At 38.4% G+C, this 9,674-nt stretch overlaps 1 protein-coding gene across 2 annotated transcripts; it reads right to left on the bottom strand.

Annotated features, from left to right (window-relative positions):
- Positions 1-2,567: 2,567 nt before the first annotated feature.
- Positions 2,568-9,313, bottom strand: pdcb (phosducin b). Of its 2 annotated transcripts, none has more exons than XM_053861272.1 (4): positions 9,179-9,313; positions 7,587-7,656; positions 5,947-6,095; positions 2,568-5,260 (listed from the first exon to the last, which is right to left on the bottom strand). In XM_053861272.1, exons 2-4 carry the CDS (start codon positions 7,630-7,632, stop codon positions 4,745-4,747), a joined length of 711 nt encoding a protein of 236 aa, XP_053717247.1. In that variant the 5' UTR covers positions 7,633-7,656; positions 9,179-9,313; the 3' UTR covers positions 2,568-4,744. The 2 variants fall into 2 exon arrangements, with proteins under 2 accessions (XP_053717247.1, XP_053717248.1); XM_053861273.1 differs by having other exon boundaries at positions 3,423-5,260; positions 5,965-6,095; positions 9,179-9,310.
- Between the last annotated feature and the right edge of the window lie 361 nt (positions 9,314-9,674).

The following is a 9,674-nucleotide window of genomic DNA, read 5'->3' as shown; positions in this document are numbered from 1 at the left end:
ACGATGTTCTTTAATCAGTTTAACTTGTCTACCTGTTGCCTGTTTTGCTCATGAATTGTAATAGACTGCGCCATCTTAGTAGACCATCTTAATGGATAGGCATCGCTTCATTACTGTTCAACATACCCCTAGAGCTAGAAACGACCCTGCTTCCTGGGGTCACGTGTGAAATATGACTGGTATTCCATTGCTTATTGTTAGACTAAACGTTTATTAAAACTTGCTTTAATGCATTTAAATGTATATATTTACCGAATTGCTCTTCATCAAATCAGCTTTTATTGCGTATTAGCGTGTATGCGTGTAACGATATTAAGTACCACCAGCAGGAGGCGTCATAGCATTTACATGACTGAAATGTACTCGAATTATGCATCCGTTTTATTTCTCTGCAAAGCGGTGGAATTTTCTCTACATTTCATTATTAATTTTAAAATTTACAATATGCTTGTTTTGTTGAGTTTGCTGTCTTTTGTTTTATTTTCATGCGAGAAAAAAAAAGAATAAAAAACGCTGTACAGTCTTCAAAATATATAATTTTCCATTCACCAGCAAGAGTTGAATCAATTACATACATCAGGTACATAACTGTTTATGTCAACTTGTATTCCTATTAGAGATAATACATGGTGTTTGACAATGGACGTGGGATTTGTGGCGCAAAGTGTACAGCTTGTGTCAACCTTCTCATCATGTATTTTATTTATAGTATTTGCTCAACTATGGTTGTTCAAACAAAAAAAGGGAAGTGTGAGAAGCATCAATGATACCGGAGCCGATTTGATGAGAGAATCCTGTCACCTGAATCTTCCACGCACTGTAGTTTGTATTCACATACTTTTGTTCTGATCAAATCTTAATTCTATGCAGACAAATGAGTAAGACTGAGAGAGTGACATCTTTGCTTCCTCACAGAGTTACACATCTAAACAGACCAACTGCAAAATAACCCACAAAACAGAAGATGAGCGTACACTGTTATGTCATCATCTCAACATCCGCCCACCATATTTGGTCAGACACCATGAGTGCCTCACATCTCTCTCTGTGTCATGACATCATCTGAGTCAAGTTTGCTTTTCTGTGGGTTAAGTAGAGCGTGTCAGCTGGGCTTCCCTCGAGTTTGAACACACAAACAAAAAGCAAAAGCACTCCAATTAGTAAAACTGTGTAAACAAGTGAGAAATAGAAAAATGTCTCATGTGGCGGTGTCATCATGTGGTCACCACAGAGGGTCAGCGCATGTGTAAATAATTTGAGTCATGAGTTGCGTGTCAAAGTAAAGTTTCTCTTTTGAAGTTGAGGAAAATAAATCTTGAAATCTCAAATTTTGTTATCTTTGACAAAGTATCAGGACATCTCAACATATTCTTGACATAAACATGTTGAGTGCATTGTAGATTCAATTTCAAAGCGCTGAAACTTCTGTCTAAATAAATTCACTTAACAAATTAATTTACCAAATATGGTAATGGTGTTCGATAAACATCTGAGATTAGAAGAGCCTGATCTATACAAGTTACATACATACCTGTACAAGCCAGATCCAGTCCGTTTTGAGATGTTTTGATCCAGCTCGCTTTCTCTTTTTCAGTAAAAAACGTTTGAATTAAATTGTTGAATTAAAAACTAATAGCTCACACGGCCATAATCCTCGCAAACTTGTTGGAAATGGGGCCTGCTCTATCATTCTCACTCATTGTCTCATTTATGCAGTTCAAACTGGCAGAACAAAGTCTCTTAGTAATAAAAACGTTTTGTCGAGCGACTGTCACTCACTTGTTGTAGGGTTATTGCTGACTGAGCGAATGGTCAAAAATCTACGCAGAAATCAAAGCTACATTTCATTGTTCTTTTGAACTGTTTTAAGATCACCGCTGGCATAAAGCCCTTTTACCAAGCTAAATTGAAAGTAGCTCTGCACTTGTGACTTGTTGATCTTCAGATTCGGTAATACTCACTGAACGTAAATAGATGAATCATATGGCTATTGTACCTGGCTCTCTGATACAGCTGTTTCCATTTAATTTGTTGTCTGGTGCCTGAGAAACCACCTCAGATCATCACGGGTAAAACCCAGCAAGGTGGTGGTGGATCTCAGGTGCAGGTGCCAGTACTCTCCCCCGGCACCGGTGAACATCCTGGGTACGGATATCAAGAGAGTGGCAAGTACCTATGTTCACCTGAGGACTGGACCAAAATCACAGACACACTTTTTAGAAAAGGACTGAGGCTGAGGTCCTTTCACTGCAAAAAACAAATTGTCTTGTTGTTTGTTGTTGATTGATTGTGCACATGTAATATACGGTTGCTTTATTTACTGTTATTTATGTATATCTTTACTTATTAGTGTTAACTTTGCTACTGTGACAAGTCAATATTTCCCCAATGCGGGATGTATAAAGCACTATGTTATCCTCCTTTTTGTAAAGCTGATATTCTCTAGCTCTGTTCTTTTTTTGTAACTTATACTTTTTTTTATTGTCCATTTCATAAGTGACAAAAACACTTTACATTAGTCATCAATTTACAAAATATTCACAGAAAAGAAGACTAAAACCTAGAAAATAGAAGAAAAAAAACAAAAGACAATAACATCCAAAAACACATTCCCTCCCTAAAATAAAAGCAACAGTAATTAATAAAAAGACACAAAGTACACATACATGAAACCTGTGAGGAACTTAAGATTGTCATTTCTCTTTGTATCTCACCCATTTTTTCCCAGTTCTTGTCACACCATTGTTCTTTCATTTTTAACTTACACAATGTCAATCTTTCCATCATAAATATATTTTCAATAGTGTCATTCCATTGTTCAACATCCGGTGCAGCCGACTGAAGCAACTCTGTTTCTTCCTTTTTAAGATATGTAATGCGTGAGAGTTAGCCGGATGATCTGACATTCAACACACGCAACTGTGTGAAAGTGAGCTGTTTCCAGCTGCAGGCAATGCATTTCTTGCCAATTGTGGTGTTTTGTGTAGTAAGATGCCTGAATATTCTCTCTAAAAAATATGAGTTAGTGTTAAATGAAAATTAATTGCCGGAGGTGATATATGCAAGAATGACAAACATTTCAGCAGATATTCACTGCAGTAATCTGGGAGAAAAAATAATATCAGTATAAAGAAGTTCAAGAGCTATGAGAACCTTCCAAGCTGTTGCAGGGACAGATTAACCTAGCATACTCTCTGTGTGTTCTATGTGTGGCACACCCCATTAGGCTCTTTCATGGAGGTTAGAAAAAGGCCATTGGTGTGATCCATTAACCCCTGGTTTCCAGAGAAGGCCTACTCACTGCAGAGCTGAAGTGCTCTGGTTTCGCTGACAAGGAGTACGAGGAACCCAGCAGAAATTGTTGACTGGCAACCGGTACTGCCAAACAGGGGAGGGCACAATCCTCCAATCACGCCAGAAGTACAGCGGAACGCTTACAAGGATTTTGAATAATAATATTAACCAGTTTCATAGGGACAGTGCGTTTAATATAGAGGGTCCTATAGATGCGTTGTGTTCTTGTGAGTACGTCTTGTGAGAACGATTCAACAGACCCTGGTCTCACATGTTTTCTCTCCATTTTATCACTTGCCTCCTTGTCTGTGGTGTCAGGAGTTAAATGAGATCATGTGTGTGTCTGGCCTGGTTTGAAAGTGGGGTGACATTCCCTTCTATGTTGGTGCTATAAAGCATCTTTATTTATAGTGCGGTATCAAATTGTGGTGAAGTACAGCACGTCTTTTCCTAAGATCGTAGTTATCTTTTATGTTGTGGTTTGGGCATGTACGATACTCCCAGAGGTGAAGGGGAAGCGAATACCTTCACTGATGTAATCAAACATGTTTAAACCTGTTTCAGCAGAAACAGAAAGAATGCGATTTTCATTTTGACATTTCCTCGTAGGCGAGTCTGAATTCCCCTCCTCAGGATTCACTTCATCACCCAATGTTTTTTTCATTTTAATGGATCTTCCTCTCAGCATCAAACCTTTCTGCCTTAGTTTTCAATTAAAATGTATTAACATGATACATGTTTCTTTGAAGGTCAGCATGGTGTAAGCCTCTCAACAACAATGTTAAGAGAGGACCTGTGTGGGGTTTATTGGCCCTCTCACCTCTCAGGTTGTGCTGTGAGGAAATGGTCAACAATTGCCGGGGATCAAAAAAGATTGAATGGTTGCGGGTATTCACATATTTGTCAATATCACACAAACTGGTATTTTAAGAAATTTTATTCACTTTTTACAACTGTACATTATACTATGGTGCTTCAAGGGCTGACAGAAAAAAGAGAAACCAAAGAAAAGAAAGATAGAGCCTAAAGCAAACCAAGTGGATAGTTTTTGAGTTTGACACAAAAAATCTATGCATAAGCGCCTACATGAGGCTCAAGGACACAAGCACGCTTTCCAGCTTTTCATCTCTTCATAATTGTTATTAATTTAATTCAATAACTGTTTTCAAATAAGCTCAGTGTTTCACATCAGTTATCGGAAACACTGACCCATGATATTTTTGAAATGATCTCTTCTTGAAATGATTTCAAAGATATTAAATGTCTACCCACTTGCCACAAAAAAACTCTGCTTCTTTAGCTAAATTTTATTCAAATACAATAGCTAGCTACACAAATGACTTTAATAAATGAGTTTAGTACTTATTACTTTGGCTTTTGTTGCTGTTGAGGTGATATTTTGTGGACCTGCCCTCAGTTTTTTTATACCCAGCATTTGCAAAACATTTTTTCATTCCACATTGTTCTCCTCCTCGTCGTCCAGTGCAGGCATCTCTTTCTCTGGCAGCAGACCATAGCTGTTGAGGAATGCTTCCACATCTGTCGCAAAAAACTCCCCTGTAAGGTGCTGAGTGCAGGCCAGGAAGTTCCCGAGCAGTTCTCCAGCCTTGTAGACCAGTAGTGTAGGTAAAACCTCATCAGAAAATCGCTCTGAAGCACCGGACGCAACAGCGTCAATCCTGCAGAATTTGACAGTGGGGTACTCTGCAGCCAGGCACTCCAGGCAGTTGTTGAGCTCTTCACAACCTTTGACCCCAGCTTTGTAAATGTGGACTACGACCACTGTGCTGTGATGCTCCTTTTCGATGACCTCCAGGAAGGCCTCACCACTGTCCAGGTCATGTACACCCTCAAATTTGGGCCCAAAGCTGAGCTTGTCATGCATCTCCTGCATGCAGCGTTTCCTGTACTTCTTCAGGCAGCCTTCATCTTCCTCCTTCAGCAGCTCGTACTCTTGCACACTCATCTTTAAATACAAACACACAAAAGGAACATTACATATCTGTACGTTGGATGTGCATTTTTTTAAATTCTTTTTTTATAAGGAGATTGTTTTGCTGTTTAGATTTTCTGCGTCACCTAGTTATACAGTGTAAAGAACTGATGACAATGACATCTTCTGGAAACATTGATTATGTGACTAAGATTTTGAAAATGACTGTGGTGTTATGGATTCTAATCAGCATCCTGTTGACTTTGGCTTCTGTCATCTTGCCCACACTGTAGTGCAAGCTAAATTTTCTAGTCTCCCTGACTGGGTCTCTGAACACTACCGTCAGCTGCTGTCCCATCGACCGTGAATTTCTGACTATTGATTAATATTTTAGCTGACTAAAAAGTTGGCCGAAGATATATGTAATACAAGTAGAACAATAGTATTGGATGGAACTCACAAGTGGGTGGCAATGAGCTGCTTGGCAGTATTCTGCACCTTGTTATACATTGAATCCTTTTAAGTTATAGGAGAACAATTTGAAATTGGAGGGACAATGGTTCGGTCTGCAGTAAAATGTATGTTGAACAGTTGTAGAGGTATGAAATACGGATGTACTGCAATCTTGCAGTTTGAAAAGTGTCCCTCTGTTTCATGTCACCACTTACTCTTGTGATTTAAAAAAATACTCTTCGTCTACATCAGACACTGGGTGATACCTTGCGATTAAGACTTGCCCTAGAGTCTTCTCGTTGTCTGTGAGGAGACGACATCTGTCTCAGCAGCTCCCTCTTTGCTGGCGGAAGGTTTTCCTGGTCCATGCTCTCCAACTTAAACCTCCTCCAGTCATTGATAACTCCCTTTGGACCTTTGGACGAATGACAGGGGATAAAAACAGACAGTCAGGAAGCCTCAGGCAAGAGGAACACGGTCGGTTAATTGCAGTGGAGATATTCTTGATATGAACTGACTTCAGGTTTGGACAAGGTTAAGGTCAAATTCCTAATACTGTCAGTTTGTAACCTCAGCTGTTGAGTAATCTCCCACAGAGACAATTATGTGCTCAGTTCACTGAGCTCCTTTGTCACATGTATATCCCTGACTGATCACAACAGCATCATGCGACTGTCTTGGAAAAAAAATGAATCACTCATTTGAACTCCTCTACTCTTTTAAGATTCTATCTCTAGCTTTAGAATCACAACTAGTGGCAAATGTGGGGCAACGTCCATTATAATGAAATAAAACTGTCAGTGTAAAAACATGTACAGTGGCTTGATCATTGTTCACTCTGTTTGGGTCTTTGTCTTTAAATGTCACATCCTGTCTGTTCTGATCTAAAATGTTGCAATTTAAATATGTCCCAAACTGGTTCAGTTGTTAGTATTACAATTTCTGTAGCACTTTATTTTCTGTTTTTGATGCTGTTTGATTGACATTTGAATCTGGGATTTTTTGTCGTGTCTTTGTCATTGGGAGATTCTGTTGGGGACCAGCTGAAGCTGCTTGGCTGAGGTCTGCACTCTCTGAGTGATTTTCCACTTCTGATTTTAAGCAGACTAGCTCAAATTAAACTTTTAATACTGGTACAGCATAGACTCAAAGAACAAGCCACCAAGGACATACATGTAGTTATGAAGGAATACAGTTGCATGTTACATGTTGCATGTGCTAGAATATTTATTTGAAAGAAGCTCGCTTCTGAATCTGTATGTTCAACAACATATATCTTTTTGCTTTTGGCAGTAATAAAATAAAATTTGAGTTTGAATGTGAAGTGAATAGTAGCACCATCATTCTGTTCTGGTGAATCAAAACGTTATCTTCTATCTATCTGTTATCTAATAGCCTCTCAAGCATGTGCATTCTGTTCCTCTGTTCTTGTTGTTATAATCCTTAATTACATGAAAACACTATAGCAGCTCATGAAGATCAAATGATTCAAGATTTCAACCCGTTTTGCTATGAACTCTTTCGTGTTTCAAACCTGTACACAGGTACAGTAGGTAAATATTTTTTCAACCCATAAAGCTGTATATTTTTGACACATGAATACTGTTTGTATCCAATATCTCTCATAAACCTGTCATGCTAACGTTTGTTTTCCAAAGTTTGTTATCCAAAGTAGAGCCTGGTGGCCAGATGTATCATATTTATTTATATGACTTTTGTTCAGGATGTCCAAAGGAAACTGGTTAAGTACTCAAATATCCTGTCAATGTCAATAAGGTTTGAGTCAACGCGAGAAGGCCTGAGGATCGACACCGTTGGTTACATTACCAAAGAACTACTGCATCACTACAAATTGTGTAGACAACTCTGCAGTAGACTGCATAGTTTGAATGACTTCATATCTCACCGGTGTGAGTGGCGCTCTCCTCCAAGTCGATCAACCGGTCTGCCATGTTTTCTTACTGATGGATTCCCAGCTGGAAACAAATGAAAAACGTACAACAGTTTTGCTATGATTGCAACGTTTGGCGAGACCAATAAGATGAGTGTCCTGCTGCAGTGCCGTAGACACAGAGTCCTGCGACATTTAATTAAATTAAAGTCATTTAAGAGGATTACTGTACTGCCAATGATCTCCCTGCTCTCTGGTTGTCTTAAGACAAATGTGTCTTGACATCGCAGCCAATAAAACACAAATAAAATGGCTATTTGTTTCATCGTACCATTTCACTTTGAAGCTCTGACAGGTTACACAAAGACAAACACACAAATACACACGTTTGCATCTCTATCCTGATGGGGACCTCTCATTAGCATAATGCTTTCCTCAGCCTCTCACCCGAAACCTAACCATTCAAAACAAATAGCTAAACTTCTTAAACAATCTTAAACATCTTAAACAATCTAAAACCCAATTATAAGTTATTTTGACATTTTTATCCTCAAATTCTGGCTTAATCTCCTGTGGACGGGCAAAATTGTCCCCATAAGTAGGTGTGTTTCCCCACAAGCATTACTAAATCAGGTACCAGCACAAAAACACAAGAAACTGACTTCAACACTAAACTGATTGAAAGAAACAAAAAAAAAAAATTGCCAGTAACACAAGTGACTTACTGTAATCCAAAAACTTATCGACAAAATGGGCCTCACACACACACACACAAGTTTATGCACAGTCACATGCAACCACAGACTTCAGAAAAATAAGGCGTATTAATGAGAAGAACTGTTCTTACTTCTTTTCAATCTCCGTATAAATGTGAGAGCAAATATGTACTGAATTGTATGAAATGTAACAATAGTGAAGCAATGTGATATAACAGTCAATTCTTGATGTACAAATATCATATAAGGACATTTATAATGTATTTGGGGAGATTAAAATAAACATGCATGAATTAATTCAATCAATCATTCATTCATTCAAAGTAATACCAATAAGAACACATGATATTGTGGTTTTATCCAGCAGACATGCTTATGTTGCTGGCATCAATAGCTACATCGGATTATATAGTCTTTCCCTTGTGTTTTAATTAGCGGAGTATTTCTTCTAAGTGCAGCCAAGTAGCTGATCTGGTCTGATGATCTTTGTATCCACCCACTAACCCTTAAATCCTCAGTGAGAGAACGACTCAGAATTATCCTTACTCATTTTGTATTCAGTGCACTTTGTTTCAGCATATGATTCTCCTTTGACTTGACACGGCAGCCTAAGTACTATTGATATTGAACGTGATATTGAAAAAAAAAATACATTCCTCAGTTTTCAATGAAGCATTTGCTCACCATCAAAGTTTTTCTAAAAAAAAAAATTATATATATCCCCTAATACAATCTAATAATGTACTGGTTGTTTGCTGTGGTAATGTTGGTGTTCATCTTTGAATCACAATACTTTTTTATTATGTAACAGTGTAATAGTAACATTTTTAAGACAGTTCATTGAGATATCACAAATTTCATTTTGGTGAAGAATTTTAAATGAATTCTTACCTGACTCAGTGACGATGTAGTCCTGCACTTATCCTGTTGGTCAACCTACTCTGGCAGACCTGTGATCACTGCACTTAGTGGTGTGCTCTCAGTGTGCATGCGTGTGTCTCTTATTCCAGCCAATGAGCTTGGTCTAATAGAGATTTCTAACGAGACTCTGCACACCAAACAGAAATAGAGCATAGATCCTAAGAGGATTTTACTTCAGGAATTAGAAGCCCCGACTTGATGCAGGCCTGACGACACATCCTGGATGAATTGAAAGTTTCGGGGCTTTCAGTTTCATCAGATTGTTATCCTGGCTGACTTGTTGATAAGGCATATGCACAAAAGCTGCCTTGTTGTTCGCGCTGCTATCTCATGCAGCACGTGATAAGGCAACCAAGCTTTGACTGTGTCACTGTTGTCTAATTTCAATCTCTGCTTCTGTATAAAAGTTTTTCTGGGTAAAGATCTTCACGTAACCTGAGCACACAAAAGGAATCTTTTAAAACTT

This window comes from Synchiropus splendidus, chromosome 1, assembly GCF_027744825.2.
Source record: "Synchiropus splendidus isolate RoL2022-P1 chromosome 1, RoL_Sspl_1.0, whole genome shotgun sequence".
NCBI lineage: Eukaryota > Metazoa > Chordata > Actinopteri > Syngnathiformes > Callionymidae > Synchiropus > Synchiropus splendidus.
This window is presented reverse-complemented; position numbering and strand designations above follow the sequence as displayed.

What these genes read in the sequence shown, in the direction of transcription:
- pdcb (XM_053861272.1), bottom strand. Translation starts at nt 7,632, where the DNA reads ATGGCAGACCGGTTGATCGACTTGGAGGAGAGCGCCACTCACACCG. An exon ending in GGAGAGCGCCACTCACACCG is followed by an intron (nt 6,096 to 7,586) that starts GTGAGATATGAA and finishes ATTCGTCCAAAG; the next exon opens with GTCCAAAGGGAGTTATCAAT. An exon ending in GGGCAAGTCTTAATCGCAAG is followed by an intron (nt 5,261 to 5,946) that starts GTATCACCCAGT and finishes TTGTATTTAAAG; the next exon opens with ATGAGTGTGCAAGAGTACGA.